Below are 23,085 nucleotides of genomic sequence, written 5' to 3' on the forward strand. Positions count from 1 at the left end.
CAGGGATAAGTCAGGGATTTAAAGTTTTGTCCTAAAAAGTCAGGGATAAGTCAGGGATTTAAAGTTTTGTCCTAAAAAGTCAGGGATAAGTCAGGGATTTAAAGTTTTGTCCTAAAAAGTCAGGGATAAGTCAGAGATTTAAAGTTTTGTCCTAAAAAGTCAGGGATTTAAAGTTTTGTCCTAAAAAGTCAGGGATAAGTCAGGGATTTAAAGTTTTGTCCTAAAAAGTCAGGGATTTAAAGTTTTGTCCTAAAAAGTCAGGGATTTAAAGTTTTGTCCTAAAAAGTCAGGGATAAGTCAGGGATTTAAAGTTTTGTCCTAAAAAGTCAGGGATAAGTCAGGGATTTAAAGTTTTGTCCTAAAAAGTCAGGGATAAGTCAGGGATTTAAAGTTTTGTCCTAAAAAGTCAGGGATTTAAAGTTTTGTCCTAAAAAGTCAGAGATAAGTCAGGGATTTAAAAATGTTTCGTTCGAACCCTGAATGAGTGCCAGAAAAACGTCAGGGATTTTTATAATTTTGAAAATTAAACAATCTGTATACCAACCCTGACAATAAATACCCTAAATACTTTAAATTTTGGATAAAGAAAAAAACCAATTGAAAAATTAACGATAGTATCCATCCCCTCGTGGAACGAACTACTTTCCCCGCAGCTTCTATTAACGGTCCGCGCAAATTAGGGCGCATTAAGCAAATTTACTCGTATAGATCGATAACGTTCGAAACTTCGCCCGAAAACGCGAAAACAACGAGGATGAAAGTTAGACAAGTAGTTATTCTAACGACCGCTGATTCCTACGCCTCCCTACCTTCAAGTCCATTGGCTCAAATAATATTACCAAAAAACCCTAGGTCACTTAACATTCCCCGGTCCCTGGTCCCAGTCCCGGGACTTTGCCAGTTTTGGACAGCGGCGAGATTCAGAAATAGGGGAAATTCCGCCTACAAAAATTGAACGATACCATAATTCTTTTTGGAAAGTGGGGGGGGGACTAAGGGGACTAAACCTCCCAGGGACAGAGACAGGGACAGGCGGGGCAGACTAGGGGAACAGATAAGAGATGGAAGATCATTTCCAAGCCATTTAGAACTCTATTTCCGCGTCCGGAAGAACCTAAAAATAAAATGGGGAAAACGCTATCCTTTCCTTAGATGAGTTTAGCTAGCTTTAAGTCATCACTAAGTACCACCCGGATGGCTTCCATCATCTTTATAATAAAGCAAAATCGTTAAAAGAATTTAGGATATCCTGCGACTGTGTCTATTATATTTTATTTCTTTTGGACATTTATTTTATTAGAATATACAGGGTGTTTGTGAAAAGTCCATCAATAATGAAAGAGCGTATTTATTGGGCCATTTTGAGTCGAAAATGTTCTATGACATTTTGCCGTCCGAGCCACGGTTTTCGAGTTATGATTTGAATATTTTAGGGATGACCCCTTCATTAAATTAGCGCTGTCTTTCAATTTCTTAATTAAATTTAAGGGGTCATCCGTAAATTACTCCAATCATAACTTGAAAACAGTGGCTCGGACGGCAAAATGTCATAGAACATTTTCGACTCAAAATGGCCCAATAAATACGCCCTTTCATTATTGATAGACCTTTCACAAACACCCTGTATATATATGATATTGGTTTAATTATGGAATTTAATTAGAATAAGTAACGTTAAATATGTGCTTAAAGGCTTTAATAAATACAGGGTATTACAAACATGATGGTACGACCAAACTACAGTGTGATGGCCCTGGGTCTATGGTAAATCAATTAAGAGTTGAAAATGTAACTTCGATGACATTTTTTAGTCCGTTTTACAAGTTATGAATGGAGTGACCGATTATTTTACGGATGAACCCTTAAATTTAATCAAGAAACTGAAAGACAATGTTCTAATTTAATTAAGGGGGTCATCCGTAAAACACTCCAATTATAACCTGTGGTGGTCAATAATGGCAATAGGTTATAGATATTAAATTATCGACTCAAAGACAATGTTCCAATTTAATTAAGGGGGTCATCCGTAAAACACTCCAATCCTAACTTGTAAAACGGTGCTCCATAGTGGTAATAGGTTATAGACATTACATTTTTGACTCAATATTCAATTGATTTCCCATAGAACCCATGCACTGTTCTTCGATCGTACAGTACCAACCTCCCTTTTTGAACAACACAGTTTATTTTTCTCGTGGAAACCCCTCCACGTGCAATTTATTTTAAAGTTAACTAGAAATCCCCTTGTCCCTTATTTATTTTCTTAAAATAACTGAAAGTAGGAGATACTCTTTAACTTTTAAACTGTGTGTGTGTCTCTTTAGAATGTGGTGGTACAGTAGATACGAGTGTTTTGTGCCATGGGCGTAGATGGTACTTTTGACTCGAGAGCGAATTTACGTATTCAGTCAGATGTACTGAGTCTTTCTTTTTTCTTTTTTTGTCCGGCTGTTCTGTTCTTTCCGCTCGTAGGAGCCCGTAATTGCACCGTGTCGGAATTCTCTTGCGCCAACGGACGTTGTATTCGACTGCAATGGCAATGTGACGGTGAAAAGGATTGTTCAGACGCCTCGGACGAACTAGATTGCCGTAAGTCGCAACCCATTTAAAACTTTCAGCTTGGCTATCATTAAAAGATACGTCCTTTAACCATCCAAAGTCGTGTGTCAACTGTACTTAAACCGCCTTAAGGCAAAGTATTTTTGTTTGCAAACAGTAGCAGTTTGTCTCTAGAGTCATTCCTTTTCAGGATTATAACATAAGTAGCGTAATAATGATAAGTATGTATGATATGGACTTTGGATCCATTGTTTTAATGCTAATTTTCTTTAGATATTAGTGTTTGTTCCCATTATAGCTTGGTTTTGACTAAAAAAAGGGTCAAGGGTACTACCCTTTTGTTAGGCGAAACGTTGACATGACGTTGTGATTAATCTGGTTTCAATATGTTGAATATACATGGGAAGGAAATTAGGTTTATACTTGGGAGATGACGCGAGGAGAGTTGGGGTTAAGTCACTTCCGGCGGACACGGGACAGTCAGTGCCTGCGGTTGGTAGAAGTACAGACGTGTGTCGTACTTCCTCAAACTTTGTCGCCCAGAAGCTTGACTTACAGGAGTGCACCCACCACACTCTCGACGCGTTGAGTACAATAACGTATCACTAGCTCCATGGGTTGTTTTGCTACTTCTAAGAAAACTAGTTTTGATGGGCTAAAAAATTATTTAACAAGTTGCCTTGAAAGAAATAATGTTTTACATACACTTTCAGCTTCATTAACTTTAAGTACATTTCATACTTATTGTTTTTACGTTACTTATGATAATATACTAGAGTTATTTAATGCCGTTGCGGGTTTCAAACCATTAGGCACAGAAACAGTCTACGTTTTAACGAGTTGGTAGGCCAAAAGAATAAATATCGAAGCCAAGTACCTTAAAAATTAACTCGAAAGTAAACCTTAAGAAAAAAAAAAGTTTGTTTCTGATGTTTAAATATTTCATTATTTGCATTGGAAAGTTTTCCAGTAAGTTTTTTAAATTATTCATGGGAGTTGCTATATTATTTATCTTTTTTAGCATTTCTCTCGGTTTTATTCGGTTTTTTTAAATATTCCTTGTTTCTAAGACTACGGAGATTCATTATTAGTGTTATATACTCTATTCTTACTCTTGATTTTCTAATTTCGCAAAGTGATTTTCTCTTACCTTAATTTTAAATTAGCAATTATTTCAAGCCCCGATTTGTGTAGACCCCAAGCGTTTACGTAGAGAGAGTTATACGTAAATATTCTTATTCAATTTCCCATTGGATGCTACCAATCTGTAAAATGGAATATTAAATATAATCAAGAAGTGATATCTAGTTTATTAGGGAGAAGATATAAGATGCCTATGTATGCGCGCCATGGTCCCAGTCCCCCTTTCAAAATACAAGGGGGGGGACGTAAAAAGGAGGCCGGGCTATTTCGCTGCCTCTCCTCAGTCGGAAAATATGACTGTAATTTTCGTCATTCGCGTCGTGCTGACGTGAGTTTTCAAGAACCAATGAGATGCTGCTGGTTGTAATTTAGAGGCGGTGGGGATTAACTCCGGACCTACGTTTGGACTGGAGATAAAGTTGGAAATGTGGCGAATTTATACCTTCTCCCTAATAAACTAAACATCACTTCTTGATATAATATTAACTTCTCTACTTTTGATTAAGTTTTCTTCGTGATGTTCTTTCAAATTAGTCTAAATCGATAAAAAATGATTGGCAATTTCTCCCTTTATGGAATTTCCCTGAAAGTATTCTTAGACTTTAGCTATGACGTAACGTATCAAAGTTGAATTAAGTTGAGATCGAACGGGGGTCAAAATTTATATAGTTTAATTGCCCTCATTCAAATGGGTATCTCTTCAAGTCGTGGTGGTTTAAGTGAACCCCAAGTATTTAGTGTCGTTGGATAGAGTATAATTGAGGCCTATTGTATTCTTCAGTATTTTTTGAAGAAAGTATAGTTAAGCTTGAGTTATTACGTCACAAAGATATGGAAGATGGCTTCGAATGACCCCCTAGTGAAAATAACAATGTTTGGTACAGTATTATTACATAAGAAATAACCCTGTCGGAGTCAATATAAGCTTAAGGCTATATCTTATTTCTTGCTCATAGGGACTCCGCAGATCCCTTTTGAAAATCCTCTGGGAAATGGAGTCTCTCCGGCTTAGTGATATTTGATTTAACGGTTCTTTTCCCCCGTATCTTTCCTTCCCCCCTTCTCTTTCTCCTCTTAGCTGGTAGGCCTTGCGCTCAAGGCGAGTTCCGTTGCCAAGACGGAAGTTGCGTCACACTGACGTGGAGGTGCGATCAGGATGTCGATTGCCTAGATGGTAGCGACGAATTGGGATGTGGTAAGTAAACTTCTTAAACAAACATTTATACTTATATTAAAGTGTTTCAAAAATATTTTGCAACTCCTGTTTTCAAAAAGGAAACTTTGTCTTCTAGTTCTCACTTCTCACTTTTCGTTTTTTCTGACGACTTAGCGCGCGCGAAGGGTCTTGGGTCGATTTTAAGCTAAAGCTATTACATACACGTGGAAATAACGTAATATCAATAAGTATGATGTAATTTCCGTTGAAGTAGTTTTAAATTAAATTTCTTAAGAAATTATCAGGAATGGTTTGTTCCTTTCCATGATTAGGGTTTATGAATTAAAAACGTGTAATGAGCAACTCTAACGCCTTATGATATTACTAACTACTTGGGTGTTTAGACCTATCGGCTCTGCATCTCACCATCCCGGGGTTCAGTGCCGGATCAACACCATCGGGGGCCCCTAGGCACTAGGCGTTCGGGGGCCCCCTAAGCTCCGGGGCTCCTAGGCACTTGCCTACAGTGCCTTGTGGATAATCTGGCACTGCCGGGATGTACAAAAGCTAGATTTAATTGGCAACTTATTTAACAATTTTGCTTGGCGGAAATCATACTTGGAAACGCACCTTCTATAACTTTGGGTGCACTTCATACTTCTTTTTATTAAGTCACTTATGATCATATATATTTGGATCAATATAGTGTCCGTTATTTATGACCCCATCCTTGGGCCCTGGCGCTAAAACCCCTCGGCAATGTATCCATATATATATGTTCTTTTTCAAGCTCGGAACCTTCTCGATTTTTCATAGAAAAGGACCTTTTTTCAACGGGTTTATGCGCTCTTCCAAGGAGTTATGACTCTGTATAGATAAACATTTGAGATGGCGCCCAAGCAATCCGGGGTGGGGCAAATCCCCCCACCTCCTCCTAAGGGGATATTATATTGAGAAATATCATGGGGGCGTCTCCCCGACTGCAATACACATCTAACCTTATGTTAAACCAATTGAGTTATATTTCGGTCAAATATTTTTGATTCTAAATGTCTCTAACAACATCAAAAAAGATAGAGAGAAGTGATTTAAATCAAAGACACGGATCCTATAAAGTTTATATGGGATGGAAAAACTGATTGATAACTTTGTCAATTTACAAAAATCATGGTTTGCAATAGTAAGGGGTGATTGGGGGTATTTCAAGGTCATTTATATTGAGTGTGTTTAAAGGAAAGTGTTACCTTCCGTCAAATAGAGCTCTATTGGACATGCGTGAAACTGAATTTCGTTTCATTATCAGACTCTAATACTCACGTGACTTTGCCAAATCACTACTGCACAAATTAGTAACGCTACGACGTCAAAATGTAGTTCTTAACACGCCCCCTACATAACGCCTCGTGTACATTCCTTTAATTAAAATCTAAATATTTTGTTTATTTCTTTAATTAAAACAGAAGTTCCAGCCTTAACGGATGTGACGTGTACCGCGGAACAATACCGTTGTACAAACACGAGATGCGTCTCGTCATCTTATAGGTGCGATGGGGACAACGATTGCGGTGATTGGTCAGATGAAAATGAATGCGGTAAGATTAACTTATAATTATAAACTTCAGTCATATCTCCCCCATACTTAAAAAGTGGCCTTTCGTCAAAAATTCCTATGTACTCCATTGAAATCCTACTTGTACCCTGGAGTTGAAAAATCTTATCGTAAGATGCAACAGAAGTAAGATTCCAAAAAGGCTTGTACACGCTTGGAGGGCTTTCGAAGTTAAGCCTTGTCAGGCACTCGCGAAAAATACAAAATATCATTAATTTTTCCGCCAAGGCCTAAGATAAAAGTACCTTCACGAAAATTGGATAGATACTGAGAAATATTTCACCTCTAAGCCTTGGTTCCTTGGTCGCTTGCCTATTTTTATCTTTATTCTAGAGTGTTTCCTTTGTAATTAATATTAATTAGACTAGCTGCTCCACTTCTTCTTTCTTTTTCTTTTTCAAAGTCTCGCATATTCTATTCATACCGAAATCACGTTGTAGGAGCTAGGGTTAGGCTTAGCTAAAAACATTGGAGAAAATTTTATCAAGAGATTACGCTAATGAGGAATTAGCTCTTTACGCTGGTAATAGCAAAAATATAAAGTTCAAACATCAAGGAATTTTATACTTTTACGTAATTTGACATTCTAAAAATAGACCTAATTAGTTTCGACTTTAGAAGTCTAGCATTTTGAGGGATTTGGGGTTTTTGTTTTTCAGAGATAAAAGTTTCTGATCATTTCGCTTGTTCAGTCGAGTTTTATTTGTTTTAATCCCAAGTATCGTTGTAAAGACAAGAACCAACCAAAGTATTTAACCGCGTGTCTCTCATAGAACCAGTGATTTGACCTTCCAAAAATTGAAGGAGTCAATTAGGAATAGCATAAGTTTATTAGATATGTTCCATAAGTATGACACTACGAACTAGTTTGAGAACGACAAGCGAGAATTGACTACACTCGGTTAATTTTGCAGTACTTCCATATTAATATTTAGTCTGCACTAAGCCTTTGACAGAGAGCTTCATGACAGCTCCAGTTTTTAACCAGGGACAAACTTACAAGAACATATCTTACGAACTTATGGGGATAGAAATGGAAAGAAAGCTAACTCTCCTTATTTTGCTAAATTACTGGGACCCTATTTTTTGTAAACCCCAAGTATTTAGTATCATTGAAAAGAAAAGAATACGGGCTATTACATATTCAGAGGACTTCCTTTATATTTTGGAGTTGTACAAGTTGAACAAGGTTTACTTTATTTTTTATAAGGAAATTCGATTTCTACGCATTGAACTTTTCTTTCTATTATCTCGTTTGACCCTCCAACACAAAAATTCCCAATTTATTCGAACCCATACGATCTGTTTATCGTTTGGTGTTCTGTTTTCTGCATATATTTATTCGTATTTGACCCCGAAACGGTCGGAACAACAACAACCGTATTTTTATATCGCGAATTTCCAAATTGAATAAAGAATTTCTTTCCTCTTGTTCTTATTTCTCACGAGGTATTTCTTTTATTATATTATCTTTAATACCAGGTAAGGTCGAATGTCGTGCCGGCGAGTTCAGATGTAAAGAGGGCACTTGCGTCAGTTTATCTTGGCATTGTGATGGTGATTTCGATTGCGATGACCAATCGGATGAACTCGATTGTCGTAAGTTTCCTTTTTATCATACGTCTATAGTATTTGCGCAGCTTGGAATACTAAAAACTTACCTTCATGTCCCTCGAGGGCTATATTGCCACAGGTCATTGAGAACCTTTAAAAAATTCAGGAAATTGTAGATATATATTTGATAAAGTGGTTAGCTTATCTAGTTTAAAATATATATAAACTACGAAAAAATATCCGGAACTTATGAATTTTATCAGGGATAGATTTAATTTTGGAAGTAGGAATGGAGAACGGTTAGTTTTTACTTCAGTCGTCCGACTCATAGCCCAGCATAGAGCCCCTTCCTCCAAGACGTAACGAAAAGTTTAAATTATCTTATTGGCTGGCTCATTTAAACTACGTTTTGATGACGTTGCTGACGGGGACGGCGAAAAAAACGTAACTCACTCCATTTTACCTCTGTCGCTATGACCCGCCTCTTCTTTCATACCTCCCCCCTTCCCGTGGAAGGGGGTCCGAGACTTTGACGCGCGCCCAGATTACTCTGTTCTCCATTCCTACTTCTAAAATTAAATCTATCCATGATACGACAAAGAAAAAAATCAGATTTAAATTGCCTAACTATTCCAATGTGACCTGTTTCAACCTGACATTGTATGCTACACGTATACGTACACGTTTCTGTAAACAGAACAGTGCCTTTATATCAATCTTGCATATCAGAAAAGAATTTATTTTATCTTGCAACCTTTCTATACTGAACTGTTCTTTAAACTCTCAAATACGGAATTATAATTTTTCCGCAAATTTTTCTCAGAAAAATTAACCAAATTTATTAATCCAAGTAAAAGACATTCCATTTAATGATTTCGTTTATTTTGTCTGTCTTTTTTTCGTTTTTATTTGGACGTAGCTCCGATGGAATGCACTGAGGAGCAATTTCGGTGCGTGGCCAGTGGTCGATGTATTCGACTTTTGTGGCGATGTGATTCGGACGTCGATTGCTCGGACGCCTCCGACGAACAGAATTGCGGTAAGATTACCCCAGTTCCCCCCTCCCCCCTCCGCAATTCGATCCCCATCCCGGGGGGGGGGGCAAAAATACTTCCAGAAAGAAAGAAAAAAAAAAGGAAGAAAGATTCGATCGAGTTGCTGCTACAAATGCAATTCCGCTTCAAAGCTTCTTAAGGAATTTGCCAACAAACGATTCGGCAATTAGGCTTAATTGGGGCAAAAGACGTGGGGGGCAAACCCCCTCTTACCGACCAATATTCGGGGGGGGGATCAGAAAATGTTACCTAATGAATTCGCCGTGTGCCGATCAAAGAAATAGAAGGTTCCAAAGATATAATTCGCCCACTTCTTAAATCAAGAGGCTGGAATATTCTTGAAAGTATTTTATTTCCAAGAGCCTAAGAGTTTCTTTGAATTAATTAAAAATACTTATATGAATGGCTTCTTAACTATACTAAAGTAGGGTTAATTAGTACCAATTAATTTTATTGATTATGTTATTTTTGTTAATTAAAAAAGTGGGGTGAGGACCGAAGTGCAGTGGGTTCTATTTTCTATGACATTTTGCCCAATAATTGAAGTGTTTTACGGATGACATCTTAATTAAATTAGTATGGTCTTTTCAGTTTTCTTACTACTTGTAAACGGTGCAACAATTAGGGAAAATTACTGTATTACTACATTTTTGACTCAAAATTGATATCCCATAGAACCACTGTAGTTTGGTTCTATAATTTCCGCTTTTATAGCATCCTGTATTTTAATTTAACTTAATTTAGTGTAATATTGATTTATTATTTAATAGAAATAACTTCGTTATGTATGGACCAACATTTTCGTTGCGAAGATGGTACTTGCGTTCAACCAACTGCAGTTTGCGACGGTAATTATTAAATTTGAAATTATAAAATTAATTATTAAACTATAGCTTCGTAATTTAATTTGAGTTCAATTTAATTAATAACTTAACGCTTTAACTAATTGAAGGAATTTAATTTTACAATATTAAACTAGTAATTTATATTAATATATTAATTAATTTTAAATTATAAAGAATTTCCAATTAATTTTAAAAATTAATGAATTTTAATTTTAAAATTAGAATAATTAGAATTAATTATTATCTAATAAGTTTAAGTCAAATTTTTGGTTTCATTTCAGGAAACATGGATTGCCCTGATGGTACGGACGAATCAGTTAACGACACTTGCAGTAAGTCCCTATTTAAAACCCCATTTTTATTTCTGCAAAACTTCGCAAATATTTACTTCTGTCTTTGAATCTCCTTTTTTTCTTCCGCTTTATTCGCTGTCTTGTTGAATGGTAGATGACGGTTCTCCTTGTCGAGACGACGGCTTCCCTTGTCAACACCTTTGTCTGGCTACTCCATCCGGAACGCACCGGTGCGCTTGCAAAGAAGGCTACGAACTCGCCCCGGACAGGAAGTCCTGTTTAGGTACGACATGTCCCCTTTTCATTTTATTTCTTTCACTTTCCTGATTCTCATTATTGACCTCTCACGAATTCATTACATTCTCCTAAGAATAAGCGATGATTTCAATTTTAAAACTTACTCTGAAACTCGTCTTTTTTGACGTTTTACGGTTAAGAGATACTTTTAGCATAAGCTTATAAGATATGTTCCATAAGTATAACAGTTCCTATACTTCGTAATGCTAGAGACGACTTACTAAAAGCTAGTTCTAGCAGAACGACAAGCGAGAATTGAAGTCCTACACTCGGTGGTTAATTTTGAAGTCCATCTTTCTATTTAGTCTGTACTAAGCCCCAACTTGACAGCGTCTCACCAGGCGTCACTTTACCTCGAATCTATGACCTACCTCCCTCACTTCATGACAAGCTCCAGTTTGTAACCAGTGACAAACTTATGGAACATATCTTATGAACCTATGGTTTAAAGATATAACTGGAAACTTCTTGGCAGAATTTTTTACATTCATATTCAACAGAATGGGAGAATTTTCCGTTAAGCCTTTGCCGGCTATAGCTTCCTACTCAAACAAGCCAAAGCCAAACGGTCTTGAATTCTTAACGAGGGACATTGGCGTGGTGTTAGGGGTCTTGGGGGTCCATCCCCTCATCTTCCCCCAAATCGATAAGCAATGAAGTGATAGATCCCTGTACATATACACCGCCTTTATCTAACACCCCTCGGAATGCGTGTGTTGGGGGGGGGAGACGTTGGCGCAAGATCCAATGACCCATAAAGAATGCTCGACAAGGCTTAAGAAGGGTTTTGACCTTTGACCTCATTATAAATACTGGTTAGATTACATCCACGGTGATCCTTTGATTTGACAAGCGTACGAGATAACTTCAGCTAGGTTTTCTATTTTCTAATCCGATATTTTAATAGAATGGAATTTTAATCGACTCGGATTGTAATTAACGAGAAGTAATTAAGCGAATTTACGCTTATGTTCAGTAAATTTAACCTATAGACCATTGAATCTCAGTTTTATGGACAAAATACAACCACGGTTGCGTATTTAATTGGGGGGTTTTAATCTCCCTGTATTGATTAAAATTAAGTTAAGATTAATTAAAATTAGTTTGAAACCTCTTCATAATTTAAAGTTGTTCTCTCTCTGAACTGACTGATTTTAGAATACGGCAGAGTAATCGTCTTACAGGGGCAATTGAAATAACATTATCCTGGTGAGATGCTTTGCCTTTGAACATTGGTGTATTGTAAGTTCAACATTTCTACAGGGGCCGTAGGTTTAACATGTAACTATTTGAACCTTGATATTGGCTCCCCTGTTAAACACAATCCAATCACGGATTCACGGAAATTGAATTTGAAAACTTTCTGGCAGCCCTGAATAATGAATTCTAGCGTAGATCCCTCCCTTTAATATTGTAATAAAACAATTTAAATTTAATCTGGGGAAATTAATCTGTTTAGAAACCATCAGTTTGACGAGATTTTTAATATAATTTAATTTTCTCATCCGTCACTCTTCGTTATATGTCCTCTAATAACAAATGTAGTATGTTCATTAGATTAAAGGCGGGAAAATGACGTCACTTCTAACGCCCCCTTCCCCCTGCCAACCAGAATTTGAGAAATAATCCTGTGTCACAAACGAAATGAAACTTTTAATTTGACAGTTATCAAAATTTCTCTTTTCAAAAGTTGACTATTTGGTTTATTCCTTGGGGGTAACACCCCCCCCCCCCCAAATCCCCAAAGATGTATGTTTGTTATAAAAGGTTCCAGGGCCTTTGTTTCCCCAACTTTCATTTCATCTTAGTGAATTCTAGTATAATTATTTTTTAAACAGTAAACTTAAAACTTTTGAAAGCGTTTCGTTGCGTTGCGTTGGGGTTGGGGGGGGGGGTTACCCCTCGTAAATTGAAATTGATGATTCTTTCGGGGGATCCACTCGTCTCACGCCTCTCACAAATTTAATTAAATTACGTTTCCCCCTTTAAATCTTAAGCGCGTACACCCCCCCTTCCCTCTAACCCCCCCCCCTCGCGTCTAGAACGCCCCAAACGCCGTAATAAAGATGGAGGAATAAAAAATTTATTTAATACTTTCAGGAATATTATGGTGACGTTATTTAAGTGAGGCATTTTATTATTAAAAAGTAATATAATACTCATGGGAATTTATTAATATCATAAGGTTATAAGGTGTGTTGGCCATAAGTTTGTCACCGGTTACAAATTGGAGCTTGGTAGGTCATAGATTCGAGGTAAAGCGACGCCTGGTGAGGCGCTGTCAAATTGGGGCTTAGTACAGACTAAATAGGACTAGATGGACTTCAAGATTAACTACCGACTGTAGTATGCAATTCTCGCTTGTCGTTCTCGAACTAACTCGAGCTGTAAGTCTCTAGCATTACGAACTAGTATAGGTTGTGTCATACTTATGGAACATATATTATAAACTTATGCTTATATTGGTGACAAAATCTAGTCCCTTAGAGATGAGCCTAGCTAAGCTCAAAAAAAATTGAAACACTTAGTTCAAGGAATTTTGTCAGATTTAAATAATTTAAGAAAATTTCCACGTAGTTCCTGGAAAATCGTTGAAATTTTCTTTTTTAGGAAATTTAGTTTAACACTGATCGTATTAGATCGGTTTACCCTCAATTTATTGACATAGATTACATCATACAGAAGCACTTTAAAAACATTTAATAAAATCGGAAGTAAAAAGTAAATAACTTCCCATTTTCGTGCAGCAGTTCCCAAAGGAATCAATTTACTTTAGTGTGGTCGATTTATTTATGATTGAATCGAATTTAGGAGAAGTTTAAAAAAGCCTTTAGTTCGATTTTTTTTCTTTCTGTTTATTTTCCTTCTCAATTCTTGTCGTGTCTCTGAAGCGCGAATAAATTCTTGTAAATAAAACTTTCAAATTTGTATCCTGAGCATTGAGAAAGAGAGAAAGAAGGGAAAGAGGTAGAGAGAGTTAATTCTCTTTGGGAAATCTCGATCAAGGAGGCAACAACTTTGGTTGGTTGGCAACTGATAAGCACTGCTAGAATTTTCCCATCTTCTCATCCGGATACATTCTCAGATTGGAAGAGATACTCTTTTTTTCTTTACTAAATCCTTCCTTCTGGAAATTGGTTAACACCGAAGTTATTGGAGTTTAGCTTCCTATTGTATTTCAGGGATAGAAGATAGCAACCTGACCCTCCATTGAACCATTGCCTCCTTTTCCTAACAAGGGCCGTGCATGGTATTATTTTTAGGTGGGACTGAAGTGATTGAACCTAAGCCTATCCTAAATCTAAACCTAACCCAACCCTAACAATAATCCTAGCCTAAATCGAAACCTAACCTAACCCTCTGCCTAGCCTTAATCGAAACGTAACCTAAACCTAATCTTACCTGAACCATCGCACCAGAAATATTGTAGGTGCGTTATGTTATGGTCATATCCCCCCCTAAGTCAGGAAAACCCTAAAAGAGTCAGTTTAAAAATGTGCATGAACGCAGAATGTTACTTCGCTTCGCTTTACTTCGAGTTAATTGACGTTTTCTCTACGGTAGATAGAGCAAGGCTTAGGAATGGTAAGATATTTTTCAGGAAACAGTTGGTTGAAGGGAAAAATACACCATCGATATACGAAATGAAACGTGTCTAAAGACGTGGGGTTCTCACCCTTTTTCCTGGGGTGGCTGTCAACGGAAGAACCACCACCACCACGGTATATAGTAGGGATCGAGCGGTTGGTTCCCTATCGTCAGACTTTATCTAGTAGTAGCCCAAGTTTTTACAAGACCTTTCCTCCGAACCGAGGCTTAAGACGCCTGTCACTAGCTATAGCTGCTCCTCTAGTTTCAAACTTTTATTTACGAAAGCCTCTGATTCTGGATTTTCCGAAACGCTACTTCCACTACTCTGGTTCCTCTCTTACAATACGAAACGGAAGTAGAAGAATATCTTCCCAAAATATAGTTTTTCGAAACCAAATACAGCCTGGACCCGGCGTTTATTCCAGCCTATCCCCTCCGTGGGTTATAGGGATCTGGTTTTTATCGAAGTGATGTATCTTGGACGTTTTTTCCCTCTAAAAAGATTTTATCAGATTCTGTCTCTTTTCTGGATGGCTTATCGATTCCTGGGGGCGCGTTCGCGGATTGATACAACAATATAAACGTTAACAATCCATCCTTTAAGAACTTGCAAATAACTATGTGTCGGACGCGCAACGGGGAACGGGAATCATAATTTGAAATCCGCCAACGTCATATTGACTGCCTTTCATAGATCACTATAGCTAGACGTTGGCGTTTGTACTGACAGGGTTGACATAGTACCGGGAACGTCTGGGCGAGTCGGGGTAATTTCATATTGGGTGGGTAATTTCAATTGCTTCTGTGGTAGTCTTGGCATGAATGGGGCTTGTGATATTTAAAAGCATATGATCCTATAAAATCCGATGTTTTTGAACCAAACCTGTCCTACATTATCTTATAATATCGTGAGAGGTCCTATAATGACCTATGTTTTTGACTTAGTTGAAAGTTTTCGTATAGTTTAGCATCAAATTTATCAAAATTTAACCCTTTTATCGAGATCACATTTGACTAGACACCGAAATTTTTTTTCAAATTTTTCTATATAGTTTATGCCAAAATAGCATTAAATACGAGCATTTTTATTCCTATATATTCCCATAAAACACATTTTTTCTCCTATAAAATCCTATTTTTCCTCTGCTATAAGTAATTTAAGTTTTTGGCTGGGTTCCCTGTACTTAGTTTAGTAGCTCAGGATACAGAACTTCAACTTGTCAACAGGGAACAATTAAAAGTATATCTACATTATATTCTCTATATCTATGGCGAAGTATTTTGGGGTGTTTGTTACAAGTACTTGGAAGGAACATCACACATACCAGGCCACGCTAGCAATCTCATTCATCTATCTATCAATCTTTCATATCTCTGTTTGGTTTTAGATCGATTTTGCGCGTGGTGAAGCCATCCTTAAACCTTTTCTCACTCTCACTCTTTCTCTCTCTCTCTCTCTGTCTCTCTCTCCCTCGATTCTTTAGACGTGGATGAATGTACTTTGGTTGGAACGTGCAGTCATCGATGCACTAACACGGTTCCAGGATTTTTATGCAGCTGCGCCAAAGGATATCGTCTCAAAGCTGACAAAAAGAAGTGTAAAGCTCTCGGTAAGAACCTCTCCTATTTCTCTATCTACTTCAATTTTCCTCGCTTGCCAACCAACCAAGCAACTAGAGAAGAAGAAGAAGTAGAAAATACTAGATTTTCTAGATGGATTGAAAAGTAACTTTCAAATCCAATAGAAACTAATGAATCGGAAAAAAGAACCTACGCTCTAGATATAAATAGATTACTTCAAGGAGATTTTACTCTAAAAAAACGAAAATAGAAGCGTCAAACCCTCGGTGGGATGGGAAAACTTGCGAGATGGGATGCTTGCAATGTCGATACAAAAATATACAGGGTGTTTGTGATCAGTTTGCTGTAAATTGAAAGGGTGTACATCATGTTCTTTGGGTAAGACTGAGTGAAAAGTGTCAAAAAACATGGAGGTCTACCGTCTACAACGTTCAGTTTTACGGAGATGTAGGCTCCCAAACACTGATTGGCCCCTAAAACCAGGAAATATCGAACAAATGTGGAGTATAATCAGCCTTCAATATAAGAACGTTATTGAACCTTTATCTAGCAGAAGTGTAATATTAAGTACGCTGGTAAAATAAAGCTAATTACTCCATATGTTTTTAAGGTCCAATCTTTGGGAGCCCATGTCTCCCTAACTATACTTTGTCGACTTCATCATGTTCTGGTGACACTTTCCGCTCAGTTTGACCCTAAGTATTAATTATTGTTAGATAGAGAGTAATTAGGGTTATCATGTCCTTCAGGGAATTTTCTGAAAGTGGAGTTCAAATTTATGATGTCATAAAGATGACATTAACCACTTGGAGGAAGTTAATTTCAAATAATTTCACATTCCAGGACCGGAACCGTACTTATTATTCGCCAATCGAGCCGATATTCGTAAAGTCGCTTTGGGTCACTTGCCCGAATACACTCTAGTTGTGGGGAGCTTGAAGAACGCGGTGGCCTTAGACTTTCATCACAAGAAAGACTATCTGTTCTGGTCGGACATCTCGACGGACGCCATATATCGTTCGCGTCTTAATGGTTCCGAACCGAAAGCGGTCATTTCCGTTGGATTATCCAGTCCGGGAGGTCTGGCCGTTGATTGGTTGGCTGATAAAATATTCTGGACCGATTCTGGTATGGCCCGTGTCGAAGTTGCTGGCCTAGATGGTGACATGAGGAAAGTACTTTACTGGAAGAATTTAGAGAAACCCAGAGCTCTCGTTGTCATACCGGAAGAAGCGTAAGTTCAATCGCCTTTTTATATTTTTGTAAATAGTTCAACAAACTTTGTAGTATAATGATCAGTCAATATTATAGAGATTAATGAATACATTCTTCATCCATCGTAACTTACCTCCCTTGAAATTCTTAATGAATCAAAAAGTTAAAAAAAAGGAAAGGGTTGGGAGGACCAAAATGACTAAACGCTTTTCGATGTTAGCTTTTTAACGATTTTTCTATACGGCCTTCTCTTTTAAAGTCTTCTCTTATAGACCTAAGGACATCCATAAATGAAAGAGAAGAAATATTATCCGCTATTTTCTTCTTAATGAAGTTTTGTCGAAAGAATTCGGTGCATTTTACCTATTCTTATGGGGTGTAATTTTATTGGTACCATGGTCTGGATGGCATTTTTTTTATTTTCGGTTGGGAACCATGACATTTGGAAGAATTTCTTCTTTATTATGAAGAATGCGAATTGGAGAATTGTCGGAATGGGATATAAATGAAATGAAAAGGAAATGAATGATAAATGATTTCGCCGATTTCTCCCTCTCTCCCCTCGGTCTCTATTGATTACTTCATGTTCTCTTTACAGTCTACTCTGTTGGACAGACTGGGGCGCCCGCCCAAGAGTCGAATGGTAAGAAAACCATACCACCCAAAAGAATAAATTCGATTTCTCCCCAGAATAAATAAACTACTTAGCATTTCTGCTTATTGGGAGAGTTTTGCGTATTCATATCGAGGTGCTAATCACTTAGATTCCCTCCTGCGAGTCTAGGGTTTTTAAACATTACGCGTAAACAATTTAACACGCGGACAGTGTTTTAAGTTTAGTGATTAGCCCCTCTGTTCTTTGAGAGATTGATATTTATAGTTGGGTCCCTATTTCTCTTAGTGGTTTTCACGACGGCAGTTATCGGTACGCGGTGGCGGACACGGGTCTTTTTTGGCCCAACGGTCTAACGGTCGATTACGCGAGCCGACAACTTTTCTGGGTTGACGCCAAACTCCACGTCATTGAGGCCGCCTACCTCGACGGAACTGGAAGAAGACGAGTCATCGACCAAGGTACTTTGTCATTCTATCTCTATTCTCTTTTCTCTCTCGTGTCATTTCGCTAGACGCTTAGACGACCAGAAATAAGAGACTACTACCAAGAGATAACGGCCCCGAATTCTTTCACTTAAAAAAAAAAGAAAATCTTTATTTTGACCCAAAACGTTAGACATGGGTATTTTTACCCAAAGAAAATACTTTTTGTTTTAAAGGCATAAACCCCAATGGAATTTCCATGTTTAATGCTAAGTGCGACCGAGTCTAAGTAGCATTTGAATAAAATTATTTATTGTTAAGGTTTACCTCACCCTTTCGCTATCACTGTCTTTGAGGACACATTATACTTCACCGATTGGAACACGAAAAGCATTCACAGCGCCAGTAAATTCACGGGAGGTAATGCGACCGTTGTCCATTCTCGGTTGCATTTCCCCATGGACATTAGCGTCCACCATCCCCTGAGGCAACCCGACTGTAAGTAATATTATCATCTGGTAGGTAATTTCATAACATACTTAACCCAATTAATCAACCAAAACAGCTCGTCACCCTTGTCGGGATAACAACGGCGGTTGCTCTCATTTATGCCTTCCAAACAATCGCTCAGTTACTTGCATGTGTCCCAATGGTTACCGGATGACCGACAATAAAAAGTCTTGTTCTAAAGACACGGATACCTTCTTAATTTTCGCGCGTCGAGGGGATATCCGGAGACTTTGTCTTCATTGCCATCAACAGAATGGACTCCTAGTTCAACAAGAACCAGTTGACGAAGTTATACCTGTCCTGAATTTGTCCAGCGCCGTTGGTTTGGATTTTGACGCGGATGATGACGTGATTTATTGGAGTGACATCACCCGGGATATCATAAGCAAGTCGCGATGGGATGGTAGCGAACAGACCGTCGTGGTTGGCACCAATCTCGAGTCTCCGACGGGGATCGCCCTGGATTGGGTCACTAAGAAGTTATACTGGGTGGATGCCGGTACTAAAACTCTTCAAGTAGCGTTGACGGACGGTGCCTATAGATCAGTCCTGATTTGGAATGGGTTGGAAAGACCCAGGGATATCGTTGTGGATCCCGAGGAAGGGTCAGTACTTAAAAAGTAACTGACTCCACTGTGGCTTGGCACTGAAAGAGGTTGTTCAATTTAGATGGCTTTTCTGGACTGATTGGGGAGCACCAGCCAGAATTGAAAGAGCTGGTATGGATGGTTCTCAAAGGTCCACTCTGGTCAGACAGAATTTGACCTTCCCTAATGGATTAGCCATCGATGAGAAAATCCTTTATTGGACCGATGCCGGCACTAAAAGAATAGAGTTTTGCAAATTAGATGGAACCGGCAGAAATGTGAGTGTAGTAAATGTAATAATAAATTTTTAATTGACTTTTGGGTGATGTTTTTAATTACCAGACTTTAATCGCGACTGATTTGCTGCATCCTTTTGGTTTGAGCGTTTTTGACGGTCGAATTTACTGGACCGATTGGGAAAGCCATTCCATTCAAAGTGCCGACAAGAACACCGGTGGACTTAGAAACACCCTGATCCGTGGACTCGAAAACATGATGGATGTTAGAGTATTCCATCGTAATCGTCCCAAAGGTAAGTCAATTGCAAATTTTAATTACTTGGCCATTTAGTTAACCCTTAGGTTGATACAGTGTCCACGGAATGTTTGGAGCATAATGGTGGTTGCAGTCATCTATGTCTGTTGTCCCCGTCGTACAAGAGATATTCTTGCGCGTGTCCAACTGGAATCGTGCTCAGTAAAGATCAGACTACTTGCGCTGAAGGTATGTTTTTAAGCAGGGTTGTCACAAGTCGGTGAATTTGATTCTGGAAACTTTGTGGCGACCCTATTAGATATCTTACTAGAGTGTGGAGTTTTTTTACTGATGTGGGACCCCGTTTTGTGTCCAGGAATGGGTTCTTTTTTAATCGTGACGGGTCGCTCTGATATTCGGAAGTTGGCTCTGGACATGCCTTACATGATTGACGTGGTTCTACCCATCCCCGACTTGAAGAACTCCATAGCGGTCGATGTAGACACAGCTCTCGGTGAGACGTTCAACGTGAGACGAATCAACTTTTGATCATTTTCCATTTACTTAAAGGACCCCCTCCTTTTAGGAGGTACTTGTCAAAGCGGTCCTTCATTAACAAAGCCCCCTAATTTTCTTCATCAGGCCGCGTCTTCTGGTCGGACAGTGCCCTGGATAAGATTCAAAGCTCCGATTTAATGGGAGATAAAATAAAAAACGTGATCACTTCCGGTTTGACCACTGTCGATGGTCTAGCTGTTGATTCCACCGGAAGGAAGTTGTACTACACCGACACAGGACGAAATCGAATTGAAGTTGCTGAGTTGAACGGTCAGTATCGGAAAGTACTGGTTTGGGAACATCTGGATTCGCCAAGGGCTATCGTTCTACATTACGAAGTTGGTGCCATGTTCTGGACTGATTGGGGAAATCAACCCAGGATCGAACGAGCGGACATGGATGGAGAGAATAGAGTCACTGTCGTCGGGGAAAAATTGGGATGGCCAAATGGACTCGCGATTGACCCTAAAGAACCAAGGATTGTTTGGGCCGACGCTAAGAGCAATGTAAGTTCCTTTTACTTCAAATTCATGGTCTTGGAATTTAGAAATAGGCCAAATAGCAGGAAAATTTCTTGGATTTAGGTTAATTGCAATTAAGTTTAGTGTCTGGCCTATCCTATAGTTGATCGAGATAGCTGACTTGACCGGGGCCAACCGTCACACCCTAGTCTCGGAAGTCGCGCACCCTTACGGACTTACCGTGACTTCGACGCACGTTTATTGGACCGACTGGGAAACGCGAGCCATTCAGCGTTCGCCTCGGGGGAAGGCCGCCCCGCATGAAACCGTCCGAGGAAATCTAGCCGGTCTCATGGACTTGAAAGCCATCGTTTTGGGCAAAGTCGGTAAGTAATTGAACAACTCGTCTTCGTGGACGCGTACAATCTAAGACTCTTAGTAAATGGTACAGGTTCCAATCGGTGCGGGACGGACAATGGTCAATGCAGCCATCTCTGCCTCAGGAGTCCAAATGGTTTCACTTGCGCTTGTCCCACGGGCATCAGGTTGAACGAAGATGGCAAATCCTGCAGCTCTGGTAAGCAATGACTTTGTTGTCTTTCCAGTCAGTATTTCAACTATGGTTGAATTATTTCTCGTTTTAGCTCCGTCTTCGTATCTTCTCTTTGCCCGCCGCGCAAGCATCCGAAGAATTTCGTTAGACACGCCCGATAAGAGTGACGTCATCATTCCCGTCGATGACGTCTATAACGTTGTTGCTCTCGACTACGATCTGGCCAATAAGAAACTTTATTACACCGACCTCAGACTCGACGTCATTAGGTTAGTAATCTTGTTGAAAATAATTTATCTGGAATGAATTTAAAATAGGCCAAAAAATGTGAAGCAGTTTGAATATCATAATTTTGGTATTCTGTCTTTCCAGGCGAACTAATTTAGATGGAAGTGATATGGAGACGTTAGTAACCTCGGACATCCAATCAGCGGGTGGTTTGGCCTTCGATTGGGTTGCTAGGAACCTGTTCTGGACGGACACTGGTCGAAATACCATCGAGGTATCCAGGGAAGACGGTTCCTCGCGTAAATGTCTGATTGACTTGGATTTAGACGAACCTCGAGCCATCGCCCTCTTTCCTGAACAAGGCCTTCTCTTTTGGTCCGATTGGGGCAGTTTACCCAAAATCGAGAGGGCCTTCATGGATGGGACCTCAAGGAGGATTATTGTGGCGACGGATCTGGGCTGGCCCAATGGTTTGGCCATTGATTACGAAGAGAAGAAACTGTACTGGGCCGACGCTCAAAACGATCGAATTGAAACATCGGACTTCAACGGCAAAAACAGACTTCATTTGGTTCAAGAAGTACCACATCCTTTTGGATTGACCCAGGTTAGTCTTCCATTGTTGTTGTTGAGGGAACGATATGATAAGGTTATGATACTCGGAGCTCTTTCTCTGCGGAATGCCCTAGTTCTAAAGATGTCTTCAGTTTGACAATAAGGTGCTTTACTCTTGATAGTTGGGTCCACACTTGTACTGGACCGATTGGCAAAGCAAGTCCGTTGAAAGGGCGGACAAAGATACGGGTCACGGTCGCATTATTATTCAAACCAATTTGGAGTACATGATGGAAATCAAAGCAGTTGACCCTTCCAAACAGACTGGTACCAACGCCTGCGGAGAACAGAACGGAGGCTGCAGTCATCTTTGCCTCTTCAAGGGCGAAGGATACGCTTGCGCTTGTCCCACTATCCCCGACAGGAGACCTTGTTCAACCAGTAAGTACCGTTTTAAGTACTTTAGTTGATCTAAAATTTACAAAGTTATAATATCATCTCATGTCAGTTCCCGCACCCATTGTCGTTCGCTCCAAATTCGACGGATTGGAAAACGATACTGGGGGACTCCTACAAGGCTCAAACGCCACTTTAAAGTATGTGCTTCTAAAATCTCGCCTTTCAAAATTAACTAAATTAGTTGAATTATCTCATTAGTTAGTCAGTATAAATATTATTTTATTTTATCACGAGGTAATTACAAGTTAATTGTATGTACTTGTTTGATAATTAGATGCTCAGCCGGTGACGGCGAAGAGGGAAGTTGTCAGTACATCGGCTTCTCGATAGCCGGTAAGTAACATGCCAAGGTTTAGGAAATTCGATTGATTTGAATGGATTGAGCAAAGGTTGGGTGTTATTTCTTTTTAAGATCCAATGTTGCAGAGTGCCTTCATTGCTTTGGGGGCTTTGGCCTTGTTGTTGGGGTTATCGGTGTTCCTGTGGAAGAGGCGGAGGCGGCGAGATGGTGTTGACCCGGCCTTGACCTTTTCGAATCCTACGTACAGTGCCTCGAACGCCAACGCGGCGCCCGACAAGAAACCACCACCATCCTCACTTCCGGGACAGAATCCAGCCTGGAACAGATCTTGTATGTTGCCGCCACAGTTGCGTTACGACAAGTCTGAGGTAAGAAATTAATTTGACCTACTTTACTCTTTGACCTCTACCTATCGCCTACTTTACTCTTTGACCTCTACCTATCGCCTACTTTACTCTTTGAC

General features: G+C 39.2%; 1 protein-coding gene across 6 annotated transcripts in view; it reads left to right on the forward strand.

Moving 5' to 3' along the window:
- Positions 1-23,085, forward strand: part of Lrp4 (LDL receptor related protein 4) — a 337,174-nt gene that overhangs the window by 301,897 nt on the left and 12,192 nt on the right. For 5 of the 6 annotated variants that reach the window (XR_016366889.1, XR_016366890.1, XM_089839243.1 and 2 more), the window contains 27 exons: positions 2,473-2,589; positions 4,781-4,897; positions 6,319-6,450; positions 7,950-8,066; positions 8,941-9,060; positions 9,847-9,924; positions 10,203-10,253; positions 10,369-10,497; positions 15,587-15,712; positions 16,527-16,917; positions 17,497-17,541; positions 17,800-17,972; positions 18,258-18,434; positions 18,502-19,051; positions 19,116-19,311; positions 19,376-19,565; positions 19,625-19,756; positions 19,884-20,021; positions 20,150-20,571; positions 20,690-20,912; positions 20,966-21,103; positions 21,171-21,348; positions 21,452-21,914; positions 22,045-22,303; positions 22,371-22,458; positions 22,596-22,654; positions 22,734-22,990. Coding sequence is in view for 4 of the 6 variants with exons in the window: in XM_089839243.1 (XP_089695369.1) it covers positions 2,473-2,589; positions 4,781-4,897; positions 6,319-6,450; positions 7,950-8,066; positions 8,941-9,060; positions 9,847-9,924; positions 10,203-10,253; positions 10,369-10,497; positions 15,587-15,712; positions 16,527-16,917; positions 17,497-17,541; positions 17,800-17,972; positions 18,258-18,434; positions 18,502-19,051; positions 19,116-19,311; positions 19,376-19,565; positions 19,625-19,756; positions 19,884-20,021; positions 20,150-20,571; positions 20,690-20,912; positions 20,966-21,103; positions 21,171-21,348; positions 21,452-21,914; positions 22,045-22,303; positions 22,371-22,458; positions 22,596-22,654; positions 22,734-22,990 (5,066 nt within the window). In the remaining 2 variants the exon portion in view is untranslated. The remainder of the gene's footprint in view (positions 1-2,472; positions 2,590-4,780; positions 4,898-6,318; positions 6,451-7,949; positions 8,067-8,940; positions 9,061-9,846; positions 9,925-10,202; positions 10,254-10,368; positions 10,498-15,586; positions 15,713-16,526; positions 16,918-17,496; positions 17,542-17,799; positions 17,973-18,257; positions 18,435-18,501; positions 19,052-19,115; positions 19,312-19,375; positions 19,566-19,624; positions 19,757-19,883; positions 20,022-20,149; positions 20,572-20,689; positions 20,913-20,965; positions 21,104-21,170; positions 21,349-21,451; positions 21,915-22,044; positions 22,304-22,370; positions 22,459-22,595; positions 22,655-22,733; positions 22,991-23,085) is intronic. The other variant, XM_089839241.1, reaches the window with a different exon arrangement.

Source organism: Phalangium opilio, unplaced genomic scaffold, assembly GCF_054372755.1.
Source record: "Phalangium opilio isolate 3A_F unplaced genomic scaffold, DU_Popi_V2 ptg000048l_1, whole genome shotgun sequence".
Classification (NCBI taxonomy): domain Eukaryota; kingdom Metazoa; phylum Arthropoda; class Arachnida; order Opiliones; family Phalangiidae; genus Phalangium; species Phalangium opilio.